Here is a 25,546-nt window from a genome sequence, read left to right as displayed (position 1 = left end):
CGACGTTTTTCGGCCTGGTGCTGTCCCAAAAAAAAAATCAATGGCTATGGCCCATACTAGAATCATACTATTATTTCAATTATTTCGTATTATTTTGATTAAAAAACTGAAAAGAAAAACCCCGATTTGTAGAGTGTCAAATTCAAAACCGCGCTATTTTGTCAATTTTTTTTATTCTAGTATCGGGATATAGCTGCAGTCATATTGATTAATAATTTTATTGATTTTTGTGTTTCAGAAAAATAGAAGAGCCAAAACGGACAACACCGTCCAGGTCCGAGTTCTCGGGAAGGTCAACTTCAGCGGCATTTTTGTATGTAAAAGAAGTTAAATAAAAAGCCTGAAAAATTTAAATATCGTTTTTTATTTTTTCTATTTAAGAAAAAATCCTGAAAATACCTTAAATTTTCGAGCACTAGAACACCGGGATTCCTTTAACCTGAGTACGGATTATAAGTAAATTTTTCAAATTTTGAAAGGCGGACGTATTGTTCGTTCTAGAGTTCATCGAATTCATTTGAATTTAGTTACTTGTAGACTTTTAGGATCGCTGAATGGAAATACGAAACAAGATTTGTAAAATACGAAATGCATATCATCCAATAAGTTGGAAAATCAGACAAGAAATCGATCAGTTATGGTAATTTTTTATTTGTTTTTTTTTTTGCTAAAGCTATATTGACCATATCGGATCCGATATTTTCACTTTAAAAGACTTACTTAAAATTCTTGTTCAGTAGTAACAAAAGCCCACGGGTAACAAGTTCCAAGTTAATCCGCAGAATTTGGCAAAAACAAATACTGAGTTTCAAAAAATGATGCTCAACATTAAAAAGTAAATAATTTTAAATAAATTTTAAGACGAGAGGCTATGATGTTTTGAGACAAAGCGGAAAATATTTACACTCAAGGCTTTAATAATGTAATTTTTTTATGTTTGAATTTAATAAAAATGTGTGACATAAAGTTAAAAAGGCAATAGATTTATCTAGTCAAACTGCTGGATTGGATAAATAGAGTGCCAAATAGAGCGCGAAATATTTACATTACTGCACACACAGATCATTCCTTTTTTCCCGATAATATGAACAGAGAGTTGTTTTTTTATGCCAGTTCTTTAGTTCTTCCTAAAAATGTCATCCAAAATTATATACAGTGTACTCTCTCTTAAGCGTACACCTAAGGGACTAAAAAATGTCTCCGCTTATGGGAGGATTGGCCGCTCAAGAGAAACTTTTTTCAAAATTTCTTTGTGATATATACTGAAAAAAGAGTCCGCTTAAGAGAAGTGTCCGTTAGGAGAGAGTATTAACAAGGATTAAAACTGAAAAGCATCGTTTTCCAATATTCGCAATATTTTTCGTGCTAAATATTTTCGTTAATTTTTTATTAAAACATATTTCGTTATATAGCAAAAACATTATAAATCAAGGTCCCAAATTTTTACAAAACTCACAAAAAATTACCAAATTTCAAAAATTATGATCAAAATTCAATTCCATTAAATTTTAGAGCAATAAAGTTAGAGTTTGAATTCGCTTAAAAATTTTAGTTGGTTTTTCGCGAGTTTATTTTGCATGCGTTGTTGTACATTTTCGTTCATATAAATGGCTTCCAAGCATGTGCTCAGACGAAGCTGGTATATATGGAGATAGTACATGGAACTATTCATTGCAATAGATGTACAAACTAATGTATTTCAGGCCGAAGTTTTAGCACTCTTGTCTTGCGCCCACATAAACGTTGGGAAAGTTTTAAAAGACGCATTTACTGTCAGATAGGCAAACACGTCTTAACCTAATCGGGTTTTCACATCCAAGTTGGGAGAATATCGGATGCGGTTCAACTTTCGACAAGGAAAAACACGGAGCAGTTGTGTGGGGTTTCTGGCTACAGAGGAATTTACAGTAAGCAAGGTCTCAAACGAGCTATCAAGAGGGGGCTCACTAGTTCTGCCCTTGGGGCCGATATGATTTTAAAAGCTACTACATTAATAAGTATATTCAGTGCAGGGATGCATGGGTAGTTCCCTCAGTAAAATTCTTTTTTATACCCTTTACTGGGTCTGAAATAAATCGATTGAGTCAGATAGACTTAAGATTATGCAAAGGTAGCCACGACTGCGTTTGCATCTGCAAGAGGTAGGTCTTTCGAAAATGACAGAATACTGACTATGCGAGACGTTGGAGTCTCTGAATGACCGGGATGAAATGAAATTAGTTAAATTTTTTGTTTTGTTTCCTTTTAGGAAAAGTATCGCTGTTACAGATGCGGTTAAAAAACGCCGCTCTATCTTACTTGGAACTCTGAAGATGTGTGCCTTGTCTACATAGGTTAGCGACAGGATATAGGGGTAAAAAAAGCTTTCTAGGCCGCATGATTAGCCGTAATGATTAACATTAAAAATGCACTGCGTTAAGTCTAACACAAGGACTACTTGGCAATTTTTTTACAATTTATATGTACATGTATAAATTTCACACTCTCATACCTTGCCATCAGAATTTAAGAAAAAAGTTCTGGGAATGCAGTTTTATAGCCCATTGATTTTTGGTATAATAAAGTGCACGTTTCAAGTGGCCTAAGAACAACATTGATTTTTGACAATTTTTTTACTAGTGGTCCAGAGCATTTTCTCTTTCCTCGACACTGGTTTTATAAGGAGGAAAATACGCAACATATTTTATAAAATTATTGATTTTATTTAAAGTTGAGAACCGTGAATTCATTTAAGAAATCAAAATATGCCTAGAGTCATATTTTGGAAATGAAAATGCAACCGCTTCAAAATATGAATATGCTGGAATGATGGTATAGTAAGCATTTTAGCCTGGTGGTAGCCGTGATGAATGTGTTAGTATCGAGCCTAAGCCAGACGAGTCATAACTAATGCACAAATCGCAAATTGATTATCATAAGCCAACATATAAAACTATTATATCATTAACTTAACTGTGCATGTATTAGGGACGAGAAACCCGGTTATTCGGGATATGCTCATAAATTGGAGACAGAAAAATCCGCTTTTATAGCAAAAAAGGCAATTTGAAGTGCTTCGCATATTTCAAAGCGCATGAAACTGAAAATCTTTAAATATTCAAATGTGAAGCCCTGCCTGCTGTATGTATGTGAAACCTGGCATGTCTCAACAGCTGACAATGATGCACTGCAAGTCTTCATAAATCGTTGGCTGGGGAGAATCTTGAAAATATTCTGGCAGAAGTTTATATCAAACGTGGACTTAAGGGGTAAAACTCAAAAACGTGTTCATTGAGATATGAAAAAGAAAATGAGGCTGAATTCGCCATGTTCTGCGCAGAGAAAGCGGAGACATAACAAGAACTGTCATTGTCCGGAACCTTTATGGCAGCCGTAAACAAAGGAGACCAGCAAATACCTAGAGACGACTTCTTGAACTGGAAACCCGCCCCATGAACTTGAACTGGAATGAAGTAAAAGCTTTGGCGTACATCCAACCCGAATCGAGAAAACTTCTTGTAGTCCAACAGGAAATCATAGGATACATATGTACATATGAAGCAAAAAAGCAGTATTAAAAATTTTGTGGAAAGAATCAACTGGATTTTCGGAGATGAATGTTCATCTCTTCAATTGACTGAATTATTGATATTCGTACTGTGTCGCATAATATTAAAATAGTGTGAGTGAATAGTCAACCACTTTAGATGCATATGTAGGCACATAAATAATAAAATTAAGTTCTGGCTTTATCATTTCAGCTCAGACTAGATTACACAGACTTTGTGCCCCACTGGTCACATTTTTTAGTAGCTCAAGAAAAAAAAGAAGCAGCTAAAGATTAAAAATGTGATCAAGTCTTGCAAACGAAGCGGGCGCACACACTTGAAAATCCACGATTCTTTAGTATCACGTAAACAGAACGAAAAGGAAGCTGATCAGCCCGATCCTATCACTTCCAAGCAGCCAAAACTAAGATTTTTTGTTTTTAAAGTAGAAAGGACAAAAGCGTCGAAGCAGTTTTGGCAAGGATTATGGATATGGACGGGCTTCATGTGTCACCACTTATAAAGCTGCAATTAATGGTGCCGTAGTCATAGTTCCATAACCACAGCCGCAACGTTACCGCATATATCGATTAGTCATACCATAACCATAAACAGCTGATATTCAAGTACAATTAATGACAATACTGTCAATTTGTCACAAAAATTCCCATATGTTTGATTAGAAAAGCTGATTGCTATGGGTACGGTTATGGCTAAGGCATGGCACCGCTAATTGCAGTTTAAAATTGAAGACCAGAGCTAGCGGCTTTGAGTGTCAAAATCAAAAACCTATTATTAATAATAACATTTTTCTTACTAGTAGTACGAACTGATGAAACATTTTTCATTTAAAATAAAGAAGTATACTTAGTAGGCCGGATCGATTTGTGGGCAGGCAAAAAAATCGCCCATTGCTCTGTGAAAATCATATTCTAGGGATCAAAATAAGAAACTTCGCCGAAGGAACCATACCTCTAAAACGAATTCTGATGTCCCCCAATTTGGGTCGAACTTTTTAGTTTCTTTTCTATAACTCACTTAAATTAATTTTTTCATTTACATATATTCTGACTAAATAAATTTCTTAAGAGAAAAAATAGATATTATTATGAATAAATAATAAATTTTATTATAAATAAATAAAAATAAAGAAAAAACATAGCCATTTAGCTGATTTTTTCATGTAAAGGCCAAAAATGGTGATATTTTTAAATTGGGGGACATCAGAATTCGTTTTAGATGTATGGTTCCTTCGGCAAAGTTTCTTATATTGATCCCTAGAATACGGTTTTCACAGAGCAATGAGCGATTTTTAAATCGGCCCGCCCTAATACTTAGCCTTGCCATGAATTTTGTGACAAAATTTACAATGCATACGACAAGAAGAAATTCGTAGAAAAAATTTCCGTTATTTTTGCTCAGTTTCGTGGCAAATTTCGCTTGTTAACAATGGAGTGCGGAGCTGGGAAAAATCTCATTGCGGTAATTGCATTACGTAAGTGTGGTAAAAGTGCAAGTGAGATTTACCGATTGCTGAAAGGCTTAATATTTCGAGAAGGTTTTTTAGCGGACGATCAATCGTTTTTCCCAAACGTCTAAAGTGAAGAATAAGAAGTCAGTGAACTCGAGAAAGAATTCGCTAAACTCTCCTTAGAAAGCAGAAAATCATGTCCAGGGAAATGAATGTATCGACCAGATCCATGTCAAAAGTAATTAGAGATGATATCCACATGAAAGACTTCCGTCGCTGAACTTAAACGCTTTAACTTGACAGATGCAAGTAGCTTCTTTGGTGGCACGCAGGCCATGAAAATATTCTTTTCACGGATGAGAAAATTTTCACTGTAGAAGAAGTTTTTATTAAGCAAAACGATGAAATCTATACTAAAGCTTCTAAAGAAGCAAAAATTGTTGTTCGAAGGGTACAGCGTGGCCACCATCCAGCCTCCGTAATGGTCTTGTGGAGAGTGTCTTGTACAGGCATTACATCTCTTCATTTCTGCGAAAAAGGGGTTAAGACCGAGGCAAAAGTGTACCAGGAGGATGTCTTAGAAGGCGTGGTGGAGCAGTTGAGCAGAACTCTCTTCAATGGAGAGTGTTAGATCTTCCAGCAAGATTTCGCTCCATCCCGTAAGGCAAAAACCACCCAGCAGTGGCTAAAAAACAATATTCCTGGGTTCATAGCCGCAGAAGAATGGCCGTCTGGAAGTCCAGATCTGAATCCATTGGACTACAGTTTGTAGTCAGAATTAGAAAGCATGGCCTTTCGAAGACCTTACAGAAAGCTGGAGAGTCTCAAGCAAACTTTGGTTCGAACAGCCACGCCAATATCCATGGAAACAATGCGTGCTGAAGGCTTGTAAATGCAAATGCTGACCATTTCGAATGAAAATTAAAATTTTTGTTTTTTTTAATGTTTCCATGATTAAATAAAACTAACTTCATCAAAAAATAATAATTATTATTATTATAATTTTATAGAAAGTGTTTTCCATTAACAGGTGTTAGGTGTTAAACAGGAGAGATGATTAACGATTTTTTATGGCCGGAATTGGATGGTATTGATCGGGACAACGTTTATTTTCGACAAGACGGGAAAAGTTTCCGGACAGTGTTATCTCTCGAAGAGGTGATCACAATTGGCCACCGAGATCTTGTGATTTAACACCTTGTGACTTTTTCTTTGGACGTGAAAGAGAAGGTCTACGCAAATAGGCTAGAGTCGATTCAAAGATGGAATTCGTGAGGCTATCGAGGACATAGGGCAGCCACTTTGCAATTCGGTTATGGAAAAGTTCATGAAGAGGATATTGTCCTGTAAGCGTGGTCGTGGTGGTCATTTACCTGATGTTATTTTCCACTATTAACGGCATACCTTCCTCTTTATAATGAAATAAACATCCAATCATTTATATTAAAAAATAGCGTTTTTCTTGGAATATCAAAATAACTCTTCTTATTGGAAACCCCTTTATATAACGGACTTTACTAGTAACAGAACTTCTGGCAGGATTAAGTACACAAAAAACCCATCTATTTACAGTAGGTTCTGTTTTTATGCGGCTTTTTTTTATGCGGTTTTGAAATGGTGCGGTTTTTTTTTTAATTACAAAATGCATGTCGACCTATCGGGAATTGTACATATAAACAAGATTCTAAGCCAGCTAAGCAAAAACTCATCACAGATTACATCAGAAATGCTAACCCTACAAGTATGGAACCGCCTGCATAACTATCTAGATCAGACGTGTACATTTCCTCAAGCGACGAAAGTGATTTTACGCCAAATCCTAAACGAACGCGCAACATGTGGGTATTGTCTGATTTTATTTCTGACTTAAATTTATTTTTCGATTCTGACGTTTCTTAAATAAAGATATAATTTTCAAAAATACAATATTTTGTTTATGCGATTTTATTTAATTATTTCAGATTCATGCGGTCTATGAAACGTATCTATAGTTATAATATGGGACTAGTGCCCTTTTTTATGCGATTTTATTACATTATTTCAGATTTATGCGGTTTTAGCATTTGAAACGTATCTATAGTTTTACTATAGAACTAGTAGCTTTTTTTATGCTGTTTCTTGCGGAACGTATCTACCGCATAAAAACAGAACCTACTGTACTATTTATTATATAATAGGAGAATTAATCAAACAATATTGATACAATTTTTTTCGAGTTAAGTTGTTGTAAAATAATGCATATCTAAATACCGGTGCTAGTCCCAGAGTCCTGATATGGAAATAACGGGATCCCGAACGTCCCGAAATAATAAAAATTTAAACATTTACATCGCAAATATGTATGTATGTGCGTATGCATTTGCCATATTAGAAGCACGGAAATTATAGCAATATTTTAGAACACTCGTATTTTTGACTTTTCTTCCCTGCGAGGAAGTTAAAGCTGATAACGAAATAGATGAAACTTTACAGCTTTGGGAATTTTTCAAGTCCATACTTGCATGTGTGTGTCTATAGGGATTTGCATATGTATGTGGAGATATTGATATAGATTGTAGCACATTTACAGAATTTGCATGCTTGCTTTAGTGAAAGAGTATGCGTATGTATATATGTATGTATGAATGTATAGGTACAGATGCACACCGTATTTTGGAGCGGATATACACATATGTATGTATGTAAGCATATTTATTTGGACTTAGACAGCCATATTTACTATATGTATATGTAAGTAGTTTGCATGAGTGAGGAAACGCTGCAACAGATAAAATTACAAGGGACTTATTTGTATGAATGCATTTGTTTAGGTATAAAAGAGCGTATGAACGATGACTTTATATATCGGTGACGATATTCCATATATATATATATATATTTATATTTATATATATATATATATATATATATTTATATTTATAAATATATATGTAACTATAGATGTGTGTATGTATGGATAGGAAACGCAATAGAACTAAGTATGTATGTACATATATTAATGCTTGTATGTATACATATTACCAGTAGTGGGCCAATCATGCTAATATCCGACATCAAAGGTACATTATTTACCACATCAGCTTCAGACGTACATATGTATATATGTACGAGTACGTATGCGCATATAATAGTTATATATGTATGTATGCATGTAGTATTATAATATCACATACATACATCGATTGCAAGTGTTCACATCAAATATTTTACTCTACGCCTCTCTCATTTGTACTCACGCAGTTTATGTTTTATATATTTATGTATGTAGATAATTATTAATTACAAACAACAACAATTTCATTTAGTATTATTTTTGCTTTAAAAAAACAAATATATATATATGAATGTATATATTATATATGAGTAGACTTAAATATTTTATGATTGTAAAGTTGTTACTCATTTAAAAAAGCGAAAAATCATTTATTTTCACACTGACGTTTACAGCAAGAAATGAGAATGAAATTCAACTCAATTCAATTCAATGATAATCAGAATTAGAATTAGAATTAAAATTAGAATTAGAATTATGTTAGAATTAGAATTATCAATAAAACAATTAGTGAAGTTTAGTAACGAACAAGTTCACAAACGGCCAACAGGATTAGTAGAAAGTTGAAAATTTATAAATGTATGTTTACATGTATGTATGTATGTATGTACTTTGGTTTGATTAAGTCTCAATTTTTGTAATGTTTGTAATAAATGACATAAGCAAATGTTTTTCCCTTTTGAAATTGTTTGCTCTTCGCATATGATTTAAAAATTTTGTCATCTGTTAAGGACACAGTAGATACGCAAAAGCTTCAACTCGACCTGAATAATCTTCATCACTGGTGCATGAAGTCGCGTCTGTCTTTGAATATTAAAACATGTTTTCATTTTGTGGCAAAAAAGCCTATTATTTTCTCGGTTCATGGCTGTAGTGATCGATATCTCGTAAAGTATCGATCAAACAATTTACGGTTTTGGCTCGTTGTCAAGGTGACATTTCACACTAAACAATTGTTTCCCTGTTTTATGTCTATTCCATACAGTTGTGAGTTACAGATATACTTCAGCAATTTGGTGGCTCCGCCTGACATTTTTTTTAATCAGTGTTTTTTTTTTTAACATAATCTGTAGAAGCTGTAGATGTGGAGTTAACTAGTTTTTTGTAACATAATCAATCGTAATGAACAGCGAGTGAGGTGAAATTGTTTTTTATTTCCTAATTCCCGAATTAAAGATTTCTAAGTGCTAAATAAAATTATATGAAAATTTAATACCCAGCGCAACCCATAGAGAAAATGCTCTAAAGGAAAGTTGATCAGACCCTGGTTCATTTTCTAATTAATTCAAGGCAAAGTCGCTTAGAAGCCTAAATAAAAAGAAAAAAAAAATTAGGACATACAGATTACTAAATAAGAAAAAAGTATGCATTTAAAGTTAAACACATAAAGTGGGTTTATATATTTCATTCTGGTTATTTTCCTCCTGTCTGTCGAAATTAAACTATTATAGTTTTAAGGAAAAATGTAAAATACGCTGAACTGTTAATAAAACACAAGCATCAATACAGCCAACCTACTTAAATATACCTTCATTGTACAATATTTCTAAGTAGATGGATGGGTGGCTTTATAAATATTTCGCAGGGTGTGTGTGTGAGGCTAGAAATTACAGTCTAGAAGTGCGAGCGCCATAATTAGAAACTATTTGAACAATTTGATTGCAATAAACTGCATTGTATGAGTTTTTATACACAAAGCGAAATAGCTATATGGGAGCAGTTTTAAATTATTTTGCCTTTTGCTTCAAGTCCCTTTACGTTTGGATGTTGCTTGAAATTTCAGATTCTTGATGGAAATAGTTACAAGGGAAAAGTGTTTCGATACGATTTTATTTCTTGTTGTGGGAATTGCGTGATATTCTCAATACATTTCACAATTTAAAAGATTCCTTAAAGTAAGTTCAGTAGTTTCCATTTACAAATAAATAATTTTTCGAGACACTCTGGCAAGCGGAAAGCAGCTATCTACCGAGGAGCGCACTAGTATTCTAGCTTATAGTGAATCGGGAGTTTCAGTTGGTAATATAACACTAAAATCAAATTGAAATAAAAATACCATCCACCACTTTTTGAAAAATCGTGATGGATATATAAAAATTAGAAGAACTGGCCCAAAGCCTAAGATTAACGACAGGTGTAAGCGAAAAATAAGATAGTTGGCTATCAATAAAAACATTAGCGCTGACCAAAATAACTTTCTCTCAATGCTACAAATTTGAGGGAATATTTCATTTTAAAGCTAAATAGACCGAAGCTTACACCACACCCCAGAGCAGCTAGACCCGAATTCACCGATAGTCCTAAGTTCTGGGATAACAAATGGCAATCTATCGTTTTTAGCGATGGAAAAAATGTCTTCTCAATGGGCCTCTAGGTTGTCAAAAGTATTGGCGAGATATTGGCGAGTCACGACAAACGCGTCACGACCCGGAGTGTTTTTAACTACCGTGGAAAGACTCCAACTTGTTTTATTTCCCATAAGATTAACATAAAAAATTACATTACACACATAAATTTTGCTAAAGAATTTCGCGGTGAGTCTTGGGCATATCAATACATCAAACAATGCTCCAATCCACAACGCTAAGCGTACAAAGGAGTTTTTCTCGTCGAAAAATATTCCTGTGCTAAAGTGGCCCGTAGTTAGTCCTGACCTAAATCCCATGGAGAACCTCTAGCGCACTCTTAGCGAGCAATTTTATAAAGGCGGATGCCAGTTTAACAGTCTACTGCACCTTAAAAAAGTTATTCAAAGAAGAATGGGCGAAAATCGTCCTTAGTGCCCTTCAGTCACTCGTAAATTCAATGCCACTACGACTAGTATCAGTTACATTAAATAACGGAAGATTTGGAAGCTATTGAATATTATTTTGTATCGTTTTCTTAAAACATTCATATTTAATAACCCTATTTGTGAACCTCTCGGACCATTTATTCACCACATCTAACACTGCCAAAACATCTAGCCAAATATCTAGTTTCTGATTATAACGACCCATCCTAATGCACTGTAACATAACTCAACACATCAGTTATTTAAATAAAATTTGAAGATAAACTGTGTTTTTCACTTGCTAACGCTTTTGTTAGTTGAGTTATTGGCTGTACTGTTGTTACTGTTGTACTTGTCTGTTTGTTGTTGTTGTTGTTGTTGTCGTTGTTGTGGCATTTTTACCTGTTGCACCGCTTGTTGCAAGGCTCGAGGCGATTGAGCTAACTGACCCACTACTGATTGATACAGATGACTGTTGACTGTGGCTGAGAGCGGATGATGGCCTTGTGAGAGTATGTTGGTTACCGAAGTGGACGAGCGTAGAAGATTGCCCGCCGCCATGAGCTGCTGCTGCTGCTGCAGTAGAAGTTGTCTGTCCGCTTGCAACGCACTGACTTTGCTTCCACGCTGCCCTGTTGACTCGCCGCGCCGACCTGTCTACATAGGACTCTGTATTAATCAATATTAATTTGAACGTAAAGTTAATTGTTAAAGGGGATTATATCCCATTTCGGTTCTTTCCCATTTTTGCTATTTATATATCTATTGAATAGAAGTTTACTCACAGCATTTGGAATTAAGGATGTAGAAAATTATTCATTATGAATACATATCGATCAATTAAATGATCTAAAAAAAACAAATTGATGATGATGTGGAAGCATAAGAAAATATATGGGTATGTATCTTTGCTTTTATGAATCCTAATAATTTAAGTTGTTTTGTTACAAATGAAGTGAAGTTTGCTTTTGCTTGCGCAATGAAGTGAGTTGTCGAGGAAACTTATAAAAGTATTTTCTTTTTTTTTCTTGTTTAACTTTACCAAAAAGTTTCACCGGCTGGGAGGCCGTCTGTAATGCATTTACGATTGTGGGATTTATTTCGAATTAGTGCCTCTAGATTTTTGCTATGTTTCATAGTAAAGCGCTGATGAGTCAAAACTAAACAGCATGATAGGAGTTGCAACCTCAAAGGCCTAATATAATTACGTTACCTGAAACAGCGCCCGCCATGTTGCTCATACTGCCCGCACCCGCCAAACCACCGCCCACACCGACCATGCTGCCCATTAAGCCAGCCGCACTACCGATGCCGCCAGTGGGCGCCTGGAGATGCTGCGCTTGCGGCTGTGGCCAAATCTGCAGTAGATATTTCAGCACGGCAATTGGTTGGGCATGATCGATTTCCGAACCCGGCTGAGCATTAGCGGCGTGTAGCATCAATGGAGGACCCATAACGGTGGCCAAAGCTTGAGCTGACATCTTATTCCGCTCAGAATTGGATACAACGAGCGACAAGTGATCGAGCAGGAATACTAAGGTGGCCTGTAAAATTACATTTTAAATTTAAGTGCAACAATAAAAAAGTATTTGTTGCTTATCTCACCCTATTTGCCCTGGGTAGGCAATCTAGTATGCTGAGCATTAGTTTTGCATTGCCCTCAGGGTCGTCTGGCAGGCAAACAGCTGAAAGTAGTAAACAAAGTTATTAGCAGCTCTTTATTTAACCTGAGCGCAATTTTAACCGACCTAAAGCATCGACAGTCATCTGGAAGAGACATCGCGTAAACAGCGGTTCCGGCAACTCTCTTAGGTAGTCCTTGAGCACGCCGGTTATAACATTAATATCAGGAACATGTTCGGGGCTCAATTCCACGGCACGACTATTGCGCTCAAACGCCTCTCGTAGCAGACGCTTTTTCGTTGCTGAACCACACAAACGGTATAGACCAATTATGTCCAGCCCACGTCGCTCAACCTCCTCTACACAACGTCGCAGAACAATTGGCACAGGTGCACTTCCAGGAGCACCCTTAGATTCACGATTCACCACTGTCTCTAAATCAGCGCCGAACAATATGGGATATCCAGCCCTTAGACTAGGCAAACCGCGCCTTCGATACAAGGTAATGGGATCTGTATGACGCATTCGTATGTAAATAGTGCCACGTGGTTCCACCTTCAACGCTAACTGATGGAGCGGTGATTGTCGCAGAATGGAAAGTGAGATGGCGCCGCGATAACATAACTTGTGACGATGTTGTGGATCCCACGAGTAAACTAATACATCCAGCTGTTTATTGCCAACCAAGTCCAACTCGAAAGACTCGTCCCAGTCGAATTGGAGATCACCGGATCGCACCACTGTGCGTGCTTTATGCACACGATCGCATTCGATCACACAATATAGATCACGTGTCTGAGATTGCGCTGCATGATGTGGGCCCCCGACGTGCTGTGCGCCTAGTTCGGGTGCCGAACGTAAACCACGGCCCGCAAGCAAATGGATCCACAACATGCCCGATATACCACCAATATCGACTATCGGTTTGTCGAGTTTGTACTTGGCAAACTCCGCTGGATTAATATCAATTTGTCTGTGCGTTCTGGGTAGTGTGGCACTAGGCGTCGGCGCCGGACTTTGATGGCCACCAGTGCTCATAATGCTACCGCTTGGACTAGCCGGTCCTGCGGAAAGTTCGAGCAGCTGCCGCATGCGCCGTATACTTGGCGAACGTATCGATGATGGGCCCCCAATGTGCTGCGATGACATCGAACGGACTGGTAATGCTGAAATGGGGCGTGGCATGCCGAGGTGTCGATCCAATGTACCAGTTCCGAGTATTCCCGTTCGACTGGAGTAAATGCTTTCAGTCTGTAGCAATAAATAGACAAGGTAAATTAATAAGTGATAATTTTTTCAAATAAATACTAATAAATCACGCCAATTTACATTTTTCAGTGCATCGTGTATATTCTCGGCGCTACATGAAAATCGGTGTGATCGAGGCTGGCTTAGCAGATCTCGCGTCATACGCATTTGCTCCGCTATAGCTGAACTACTGGGTGCTCGCCTCAACCACGCTCGGTACTCGTCCGAAGTGAAAATTGAAGGGCTCGCCGTAATTCGTGATCTCAGATCACGGTCGCGACGAGCATTGAATTCCGGTGCTGATATATTACCGTCACTCTCATCCATAATGCGATCGCCGATGCGTGTACGTATACCCTGTAGACGCACGCCCGGACGTTCACGTGGCAGTGAATTGAATTTCGCCATATCTGGCCCAACTCCAAGTAACCCGGCTCCACCCACACCTGCTGTGCTGGTGCCGCGTGGCATGCTACCCACAGCAGGTCTATTATAGTAGTAGTAACTTGGTCTGGGTCCTATAGTTGCTTCCGTGTCACTGGAATAGTCCAGATTCGGTCGCGAGCGGCGAGTAAGCGATTGTGCGCCTATATTTGGTGGTGCATATTTTGAGGATTGACGCGGTGGTTCATAGCGCCCATAGCGTCCCAGAGTTCCTCCAACTGCTATAGGTGCCGCACCGGTACCCGGTTTCAAACTAGAACGCAATAAGGAATGTCGACCCAAGGAGTTCGAATAATCTGTATATTCCACACGTGGTAAATGTTGATCTGATCCAGAGCGTGGAAAGCGCGCATGCTGCTGCGCTAAACCAACACCGGTGCCAGTCGACATACGCCTAGATGGTCCACTCGGATAGAAAGCGTGTACCTTCTCGGCCAAACTCTCCAGTGTACCAGCATTTTGATAATACGCATGCGAAGGAGCAAAAGCATGCCCCTTAGGCTGTTCCGTGATGACCGATGGTGGTGGCGGTGGCTTATAGCCCCAACTTGGAGGTTCGTTCATCGCACTCACGCCAGCACGTGTATTGTAATACATGTCCAATTGCTCAGACTGTGGGCTGTAGTTATTGAGACCCAAGCCGAGGCGCGAGCGGGACTCTGTCATTTCTCTGCCATCTCCTGGAATATAAGAAAGCAGAAAAGAGAAAGTCAGTAAAATATTACTGGCGATGATTTCGAAATACCTGTACGTCTTTCGCGTGATGATCGGGATCTTGGCATGCGATCTGTCTCATCTAAGTCTTCATCTCTGAGATCACGTTTGATAACGACTACTGGCGGTGGCTTTTGTTCTGGTCGCGATAACGTTGGCGGTCCCGGAGATCCAGTGCTGCGACTGTCGCGTCTTTGGCGTATTGCCAACACCAAACGCCGGGGAATTGACATAATAATTACGACATCATCCAATGACATGTGAGTTACGTCAACCAAATTAACGGCCAGGATCTCATCGCCCACCTAAAAAAATTGTGATGCGGATTACCAAAATAGCATTAAATCTACTTCCTTATAAAGCTAACTAACCCTCAGGCAGCCGCTATTATAGACCGCAGACTCCAAAGCTATTCTAGAAATGAAAACACCATCGGTACGATCAGCTCCATTGCCCTCGCGTATGTATAAGCCCAAAGTTTGTCCTGGACGCTTAACTATCTCAACAAGCTGCAAATTAGGAATTTTAATTATTGTTATATGCACAGGATCTAGAATTGTGACTCGCTTTCGGGATATTCATCTCACCTGTACTGTGTGTCGGGCATCTCCCTTAGACATCAATTTATGAGCTGCCTCCACGGCTTGTTTGCCACCGATACATCGGGGTTCCAGAATACGAACAATCATTTCACCCCTCCTCTCAACCGCCTGAAAAGTGATTGCAATGAATTTCATAAAATTGATAAAGTTAACAGTAATTAAGTGCCCAGGCCCACTTTACTAATATATGTACTAATATACTTAGCTACTACTCAGTTACATAACTACTATAGAATTTAACAGTCATAGGCAAATATGTTTCTGTATTCGAATAGTTTGAAGTTATTTAAAAAAAGTGTAAGGGTCGTTCATATACAGCTTTTGAATCGACTCTAATGCCAATTTAACGAAAAAGTTTAGAAAAGTTGACTATTGACAGAAATAAAGCAAATATTGTACTTCGAAAAACTATAAAAACTAAAAAAAACAGACATGAACTGCATCCAATCCGCAAAGCGAGCGCCGGTGGTTAATGAATTATCTACGGATAAGTGTGGCTCCAGATAAAATAAAAGTATGTCTCATTACATTATATAATATATGCGGTAAATTGGTCTCAAGCGTTACTAAGATGTAAGGCTTTCGGCTATGAAATGCTAGCTAATTAAGGGTAAAAAGTGTAAGAGTAAGAGTAAAAAGTCTGAGGTCCTAACAGCCATGGATTTAAAGACTTTGACTTTTGTTCTCAAGAGTACTAAAATAAAGCTTTCAAAGAAGACGCATGGGATCAGGTCAGAGTGTCAGAACTAGTTCTCCATCGTGGTCAACAGCAAAATCCTTATAAATTAACTTATCTTGCAATAGCACGGCAAAGTGTTCCAAAGAAAGCGAAAGTGCTGACTTTTTTGAAAACCGGTGTACGACTTTAATAGGGTAAAGCCAAGTTGAGGCTGGCTTAAAAGAACTTAAATAGTGTAACTACTTAACGGTGAAGTGCAAAATAAGCAAGGCTGAGCTAAAATAGAAACGACAGGAGTTTTGTTCTGATAAAAATAGTCCCCTCTGGCCTCGATACACTGTTTTGCGTCATCTAAAAGCTTTTCGAAAGAGTGTTTCAAGTCATTGACCGCAATGTGCTTCAGGATGTCAGTACAAGCTTTTTGGACGCAAAACATTTTCCTTTCATGGCCAAGTGCAATTTTCCGAATAGGCTGAAGTCACAGGAAGCCATTTCAGACGAACACGGTGGGTGATTGATGGTTAGAATGTGATTTCTAGTCAAAAAATCAGTCACAAGAGTGGATCGATGAAAGGGTGCATTATCATGCAATAAGCGTCAGCTTCCTCCTTTGCGGTATTCGGGGCGAATTCGACGAATGCGATGCAATAAACGCTTCAAAATGCCAATATGGAAAATTGCATTAATGGCAAGATATTGATATTTGATCGAATCCATGGATTTAACGATGATTTCGGTTCATTTTTGATGAATTGGCAAACAATTTCAATTGAGTTTTCGGTGATTAGTGATTATTTATTACTCATTTATGTCCTCAAAACCATCTCTGAAACGTGTAAACCACTCATGAACTCTGGCACGAGATAGACAATCATCAGTAATAAACTTTTTAATCAATTCAAATGTTTCGGTGAACGTTTTACCGATTTTAAAACAAAATTTGATATTAGCTCTTTGTCCGAAACTCATTTTTGTACCGATAACACAAACATACTGACACTTTGGACGCAATAACTTCGCTTGCACTGAATCGAATGTCACCAAGCTTTCACTGGAAGTCAGCTAGGGGTGTAACTTCCAATGCACTAACTCATTAAAACGATGACGCCATCAAAAACATTTTTATGACGCCAGTCTTGTCTCTTCTGGACTTCACCTTGTATTATATCGGAGGATCGTTTGAAAAGTTCGTGCAAAGTCAGAGAGATGGCACTACTGACGTGTATCGAAGTTATGTTTAGTTAGTAGCATCTCTTGGAATAACGCACACAAAGTCAAATGTCAAGAAGTCAAATGATTTTCCATCACGGAAACATGCCAGCTTACACCTCAGCAGTTGTGGTCGCAAAATTAATGGAAATAGAGTTCCAACTTTTTTCAAATCCACCCTTCTCTACCGAATTGGCTCCCTTGGACCTCTCGGATAAGTTGAAGAAATGGCTGGCGGGAAAAAGATTTTATTCAAAGAGGAGGTGATAGCAAAAACGAATGGCTATTTTTCAGACTTGAACAAATATTATTATTCGGAAGGGATAAAACAACTAGAACAGTGTGAACGAAGTGTATAAGCCTAGAGTGTATAAGCCTATGGCGAAACATAAAAAAAGGTTTACACCAAACAATTAAGTAATTTCTATTTTTTCACGGACTTTTCAAACGGCTCTCGTACGCATGTACGAACACTCATATCGCTCGTTGGCTTGAGTGGGTCATAAATACTCCCGCTCCACTCGATTCCCCCATTCCCCCTAAGCTAATCACCGGTTTTGTCACTTTTTATTTTTTTGTTGTGACGTTTCTCTCTCAAGCTCACCTCCAAAGCGGCTGCCGTGTTCGGATCGTGATCATTTTCGACTGCTTCTATCTGCCGAAAGATCTCCGAACTGATGCCCGATACCTTGCGAAAATCACCCTGCAGCAACACCGGTTCCTTGCCTCCAGGTCGTTGTTGTTGTTGCTGTTGTTGATGTTGTTGTTGTTGATGGTGTTGGGGCTGTTGTTGCTGCTGATTGGCCAACGATTGCATCTGATTCGCCGGCAAGGGGCCCGGAGGCGCACGACCAGGGCTGGCGGTAACATCAGGAACTGATCTTCCATTTTCCTAAAATTAGATTAAGAAAATAGAAGTGAAAATTAGTAAGTAAATAAATATTATTTTGATCAGATTTGAAAGAAATGGATTTCAAAATGTTCAAAAAAAGAACTGGAATATATACCATATAATAAAAAAATTCTGTTCAAAACTGGCTTGCTTTACGGGTGCATTGGCTTCTTGATAAACGCGTGCGACTTTTCCGATTATCAGATGCCGCCATGGTGTTTTAAGCCTTTTTGAATAAATACACAGTTTGGACAACATATCGCCTATTTCGCAGTAATTTTTTATATTTGGATATTTTCTTTAAGTTTGATTCTTGCTGTGATACTGAGGGAAGATATTTAATGAAAATGCTAAGTGCCTCTCACTTAGCCACTTAGTGTCAAGATAACAAGAATTTCGGATAATCTCTCACCCTTCGCTAGTAAAATAAGTGGTTTAATGACGATAAACTTAAAGATATGTTTACACTTCACTAAAAACAAGCACCTGTTATATATAGTGCGTGCGGTATTTGAGGACAACTTGAGAGAAAAACTAATTAGCTTTTCTTTTGAACAAAATTTAATGAAACTTGACGAATTTTTTACGTAACATTAACTTATTATACTATATGTATATCTATAAAATCTCCAGGTGCTCTAAGCTGCAGTTTCAGTTCATATGTGAAGTCAGTATTTTTTTACGGAAGCAAAACATGGCTGGTCTCTAACACCATCACATAGAGGTCGCTTTCGTCAACAAATGCCTCCGCATCAACTGTAACGACGCGTTGTGGAGATCAACGAACGAGGAACCCATTCTTTGGCAAATAAAAAGCAGAAAGTGGCGATGGATAGATCACACGCCACCAGATAGCATCACGAAAATGGCAATGTACTGGAACCCGCAAGGTAGTAGAGGTCACGGTGGGCCAATGAATATATACTTTGAGAAGGTCGACGTTGAGCGAGCTAGCAGATGACTCCCTCACATGGGATGGCGCAAAAACAACTGTTCATAACCGTGTACGATGGAAAAGTGGATGGAATTAGGAAAAAAACTAGAATCATTCAATAAAATTTTCATTAGCTTAAGGAGGGTACATCCCCGCTTGGAAACAATTGTATGCTCCAAACAAATGCTCCTTGTTCATATGGATCATAACGATATTGATATCAGCCTTCAGAGAAGAAATGGTGTTATGAGGATGCTTATTGGTTTGGAGCTCAACTATGCCCCATATCTAGAAATCCAGGAGATTGAGGTCTCGAAATAAGGGGCCATAATTCGGTGTTATATGGTCATGGAAATTTTCAGCCATCCAATCTTGTGCCGCCATCGCTTTGTGTGCAGGAGCAGAGGTTTGTTGAAAGATTTATGGAAATCAGCGCGTGCACTATTAATCCATGATTTCATTACTGTTTCTAGAACCTCGATATATGTAACAGAATTTACTAGAAATCCTTGAGTAAAGAAGTGTGATGAAAGAATCTAAAACCTTAACAGTGGCTGGAAACTTCGTGTACATGACAACAGGATCCTCTGTAGGAATGGAACATTGTCATCTTTCATCCGGGCCATTTCTGTGGTTGATCGTTTGGAGTATATAAGCATTTTTTTTTTCGCCGGAAAAACACCATAATATCTAAGGCTCTTCAGGGGGTTTAGCTTTGTTTTGTTTGTTTTAGTGTTTGCTTCGACATAAACAGTCTTCTAGGCATAAGGTAGGATTTATACCGGAGATCTTCATGGACAAGTCGTCGGATAGGAAGCATGAAGCTCCCTCGCAAGCGTCGTTATTGATTTTGAGGGTCATCGTCGGTGATCGCTTGCTTTTGTTGAATAAATTCTGCAGACGGGACAGTGTCAGAACGTTCCTCGTGTTTCTTTCGTTTTGCAATATACTCTGCATCAATGCCTGATGCTTTTAATCCACGGCAAACCTTATAAACGAATGAACGTGCGCACTTAAGAATATCACAGATTTCTAAATCGGTGAGATTTGCATATATAGCGGCGATAACTGCATGTCTATTCATTTCTTGAGCTAAGCTGTAGTCCTCACGTCTTGTGTGAAGAAGAGCGAAAAGTAAAATAATGCCCTCATGCCCTCAAATATTTTTCTTCCGCTTTACATGCATAAGTGAACATAAATCCAAAATATATTATTATATATATTATTTATTGCATGCACAGCCAACTGATTACGCCATATAATCAACACAGGAAGGCGACCATTAACTTAGTTGTCTAAACTTTATCACAATGTCAGTGAAAGCAAGAAATACTACACAAATTTAAAAGCTAAAACCACTAGTCGAAAAACATCACTCCCTGCTGTTGGCAAACATAGACACAAACTCTAACACATTATCCATTTACCAGTCAAAGATGTCTAAACAAATTCACCGCCACCTACACATCTGACCTCTACCGATAATTATTTTATTGTCCTCATTTTAGTACAAAGCTTTAACACTAAGAACTACCGTTTCTTGTCAATGTCTGGTAGAGATGTATCGCTTTTTGTCGCTTTCTTTTTATGGAAGCTCCAACTACAGGCCGACCTCATTCAGTTACGCCTCCTATCACCCACCTCACCCTAGAGTAGAATAAAGGCCACTGCTACATTTCAGTTCGTGTCACTAAATTTCATGCATCAACCGCCACATTTGATGCGCTTCCTTAGCTTTTACCTTTGTCTTTGTTTTTATTTTTGTTTTTATTTTTTTACATTTTACATTTTGCATTGGCTTTTGTTTTGTTTCTTTTTGTCTTTTTCTCTGTTCCTATGGTTGCCCGCAACAAAGTCAACTTCCGTAAAAGTTTGAAACAAAAGCAATGAGTGCAAGTGCAATACCAATTCAGGTTATAAGCAAAGTAAAGTAAAAAACATTCTGTATGTGTGGTTTATACCTATACAACCATGCACAGCATTCAGCCACCCTGCAGGCCAACCTACTAGTTTTGAACGACTGTACTACTAGTTTGCTGTGCAACAGAACTGGTACTCGTAATTCATCTTCTACATCTGCCCAGTGCTAGCAACTGGAGTTTTTAATACGGCGATGTTCGACGAAATGCAAATGTGGCAGACCAGTTATGAATCAGTTCATAATATGTATACTAAAAAAGTTAGTCTTATTTGTGCTGAAAAAACTAGTTTGGGGGGAGTTATACAAATTTACTAATGAATGTTGTAAAAATATTTTATTACAAATTAAATATTCTATTACAAATTAATACTAAGTTCATGTTTCACGAGTTATGGCTGTCAAAATCTATAAAAATTGCATTGCCGTGAAATATGAGAAATTTTGTATCTATCTCACGGCAAAGTTGTATGTAACTCACGCCGTGAAAACACCACGCAACATGTCAGCAACATTTTTTATAATTTTATTATTATTTTGACGTACTAACGTCTTATAATTCGATGTAGCCGGCGGCACACACCAAAAATGCGCCTTTATTTTGCTCATGCGGCGTTATCTTGCTCATGCGGCGTTGCCTTGCTTTAACTGCAAGCGAGAGCGCGGAACGAGCGACAAAGATTCACAATCGGCCCCCGCGTTCGGCAAAGTTCGACATCTTGCTCTCTCCTACTTTGTATTTGCATATGCCTTCTTCCTGTGTGCATGGTAATGAACCATTTCTCTGTTGAGAATAGGACGATGATAGGAAAAGTAGGAAATGAAAGGGAGTGTTTCGAGTGTAAAGTGTCTTGAAAAAGTCAAACCGATGATGGTGCATCTTAGTGTTGTTGACTTATTAACGTCTGATGCACAATCGAAATTGAAGATACATATCTTTCATGAATTTGATAAATGTTTCGTAATTTTTCACGTTTGTGTAAATGTAACTTGATCAATTCCATTGCGATTCCATTTACCTCCTTCTCTATATCCATACAAAATATCTATCAAACAAATAAAATTAAAATTTTCTTTTGAGATTTACAACCATGCCATCAGTATTTTCTTATGACGTTGTCACGTTCAACTATCGTGAGTAAACCGACTTTATACACAATATCTTTTTTTAATTATTTTAAAACTCAGCGAAAACAGACGAGTTCGTTAAAATTGACAAACTGTCTAGAATTTTAAAATTTCACAAATCGTTGGAACAAGTAAGTTTACTTAAAAATATCAGCTTTCAAAACTTTCTTTATTTTGTGTATAGTGCAGAACACAGCAGCCGCCGCAAGAAGGGTGAAATACAATTGAGAGAGGAGAATGAAGAGAGGAAGAAATTACTAGAGACTATTAAACAATTTCCATATACCTATTTGGGACAAGCAGCGAAAGGATCACAGCAACCGAAACGCACTATCCAGCGCTTAGTACAAAATCGCCCAAATTGTCGGTAAACTCGGTAAGTTGGAATATCTGAGTAATTATAGTATAGTGCATTTAGTTTACTTATTACCAACATTTCAGAGGAATTTTGCAAAGCTGCCTACTATGCTTGCAAAAGCAAAAAAATCAGGAAGTGCGTGCGATTTGGAGGATCTCAGCCTTGAAGTTAAGTGCCTGAGTTCGAATACTCTGACTCATAAGTAAACTTTCTTTATACTTTTTTATAAATTTGCCAATTGTTTCTGGGGCGATGCTCACCAATTTCACGTCTCTTCTCATTTAATAATCAATGAACGCTAGCAATATTTCACGACAAGCCAAGAACATGTTGGTGATGATATTTCTCGGCTGTGAAGTCAGTACTAGCCTTGACACAAAATTTTTTGGTACTTTTCAAATTTGTTGTTCGATTTAGGGCCGTTTTCTCAACTAACCTCTAGAATTGTTATAAAAAAAAAATTCAATCGAATCGTCTGAAATTTTAATATGTTGTTCAATTTTTTTTAAATTATAGTATCGGGACATAGCTACAGTCATATTGATTTATAATTTTTTGTTTTTTGTGTTTCAGATAAATAGAAGAACCAAAATGGACAGCACCGTCCAGGTCCAAATTTTCGGGAGGGTCAACTTCAGCGGCATTTTTAAAATTATTAAAATAAAAAAACAATTTTTTTTTCATTTTTTTCTGTTAAATAAAAAGTCTAAAAAAATTAAATATCGTTTTTAAATTTTTTAATATATTATAAAAAAATTCCTAAACATACCCTAAACTTTCGAGCTCTAGACCACCGGAGCCCCTTAAATGGGCATTTTAGCCTTTTTTGTATCCAAAACTAGGCGAGAGAGAGATTTGGCTACTCGGAGGAGAAAAAGAAGAACAAAACTGGAAAAAACTTAAATAAAGCGAAGAAACGTCACTCCCAAACAAGACACCAACACCAACAATAATCGCAAATGCCTCCAATGTTACCAGATGATAAAAAAGTAAAGCTAAAAAGAACTGTGTGAATTATAAAACAAATTTTTTTTTTATATTTTACACAATTATAAACATCACATTTAAATTGAAAGAGGTTAAAAACATGTCGGAAAGAAAAAAATGTTAATCAAACTACGAAAATGTTAAACTGGTTCCACCGATAACTAATTGCACTAATGCGATGTCACGAAAGTCAGTTGATATTGTCAAATTCGCTGAGATCAAAGTAATGGTACCACAATAGGCGCCACCCCTAAATTAATAAGTTCGTGCGGTTTTACAACAGATGGCGCAACTTGATTATTATTCCATCGATCCACATTTCCAAACATTCATTGGAGAGCTACTGTCGTAAGGCACAAACGTCAGTATAAGTTTTTTATTTGAAGCGTAAACAACAATATTTTTACCACACTTGAAAATGTCGAATTTCGTGCCAAATAATGTGTTTTTGCGGGGAATTCTTCTTCATTATTTTAATATGAAGAAAAAAGCAGCCGAAAGTCATCGTATCTTGGTGGAAGTTTATGGTGAGCATGCTCTAGCTGAGCGAACGTGCCAGAAGTGGTTTGCACGCTTTAAAAGTGGTGATTTTGGCTTGGAAGACGAAGAACGCGAGGGTGCGCCGCCAAAGTTCATGGATACCGAATTGGAGGAATTGCTCGATCAAGATCCGGCTCAAACGCAAGAAGAGGTTGCAAAAACTTTGGGAGTTGATCAATCAACCATTTCCAAACGTTTAAAAGCCATGGGAATGATCCGAAAGGTAGGCCATTGGGTGCCGTATGAATTGAAGCCAAGAGACGTTGAACGCCGTTTTATGGCATGCGAACAACTGCTTCAACGGCACAAAAGAAAGGGTTTTTTGCATCGAATTGTGACTGGCGATGAAAAGTGGGTCCATTACGACAATCCAAAACGTCGGGCAACGTATGGATACCCTGGCCATGCTTCAACATCGACGTCGGCGCAGAATATTCATGGCCTGAAGGTTATGCTGTGTATCTGGTGGGACCAGCTGGGTGTTGTGTATTATGAGCTACTGAAACCGAATGAAACGATTACGGGGGATGTCTACCGACGACAATTGATGCGTTTGAGCCGAGCACTGCGAGAAAAACGGCCGCAATACGCCGATAGACACGACAAAGTTATTTTGCAACATGACAATGCTCGGCCACATGTTGCACAAGTGGTCAAAACATACTTAGAAACGCTCAAATGGGATGTCCTACCCCACCCGCCGTATAGTCCAGACCTTGCGCCATCCGATTACTATCTCTTCCGATCGATGCAACATGGCCTGGCTGACCAGCGCTTCCGTAATTACGATGAAGTCAAAAAATGGATCGATTCGTGGATTGCGGCAAAACCGACCGAATTTTTCACAAAGGGAATCCGTGAATTGCCAGAAAGATGGGAAAAAGTAGTAGTAAGCGATGGACAATACTTTGAATATTAAATTTGTAACCATTTTACGTCAATAAAGTTTCAAATTTCGAAAAAAAACCGCACGAACTTATTCATAGTCCTATTACTAAATGTGAAACTCTCTCATTCTTTGTGAGAGCGTGTCCAGAAACTCGTTTGAGTACTTCGCAGCACTACCAATCTCTAGGTTGAAGCACAGATACTTAGAGGAAATGGAGCGGGAAACGGATTGGAGTTTTCAGTGACAGTCAGGCTGCACTGAAGGCCCTGGAGAACGCAAACCTCAAAGATTGTTCAAGAATGCAAGAAGAAGCTTAATTCTGTCGCAAGACAAAACAGGCTTGTACTTATATGGGTTCCAGGACACTCCGGTGTTCAAGGAAACGAAATTGCCGATGAATTGGCCAACTGTGGATCAGCGGTTGCCCCATAAGAACCAGAGCCAATAATCGGAATCAGTTCCACAGGAATCATGAATTGGATCAACGATTATGTAGGCAATCTACATAAAGAGCGTTGGTCCGGTGTAAAACGCTGCACAATGTGCAAAGTGTTTTGT

The 25,546-nt window shown here is 37.9% G+C and overlaps 1 protein-coding gene across 1 annotated transcript in view; it reads right to left on the bottom strand.

Moving 5' to 3' along the window:
- LOC129235694 (rho GTPase-activating protein 100F) overlaps nt 1–25,546 on the bottom strand; it is a 71,687-nt gene that overhangs the window by 4,968 nt on the left and 41,173 nt on the right. Inside the window, exons 2-10 of the mRNA XM_054869683.1 lie at nt 17,947–18,234; nt 15,440–15,562; nt 15,224–15,361; nt 14,884–15,157; nt 13,776–14,818; nt 12,572–13,697; nt 12,429–12,508; nt 12,037–12,367; nt 11,226–11,476 (exon numbers count right to left, since the gene is read on the bottom strand). Of these exons, the coding sequence (XP_054725658.1) occupies nt 11,226–11,476; nt 12,037–12,367; nt 12,429–12,508; nt 12,572–13,697; nt 13,776–14,818; nt 14,884–15,157; nt 15,224–15,361; nt 15,440–15,562; nt 17,947–18,234 (3,654 nt within the window). The remainder of the gene's footprint in view (nt 1–11,225; nt 11,477–12,036; nt 12,368–12,428; nt 12,509–12,571; nt 13,698–13,775; nt 14,819–14,883; nt 15,158–15,223; nt 15,362–15,439; nt 15,563–17,946; nt 18,235–25,546) is intronic.

Source organism: Anastrepha obliqua, chromosome 1 (assembly GCF_027943255.1).
Source record: "Anastrepha obliqua isolate idAnaObli1 chromosome 1, idAnaObli1_1.0, whole genome shotgun sequence".
Classification (NCBI taxonomy): domain Eukaryota; kingdom Metazoa; phylum Arthropoda; class Insecta; order Diptera; family Tephritidae; genus Anastrepha; species Anastrepha obliqua.
Note: the sequence above shows the minus strand (reverse complement) of the source record. Positions and strands in the feature narration are given on the sequence as shown.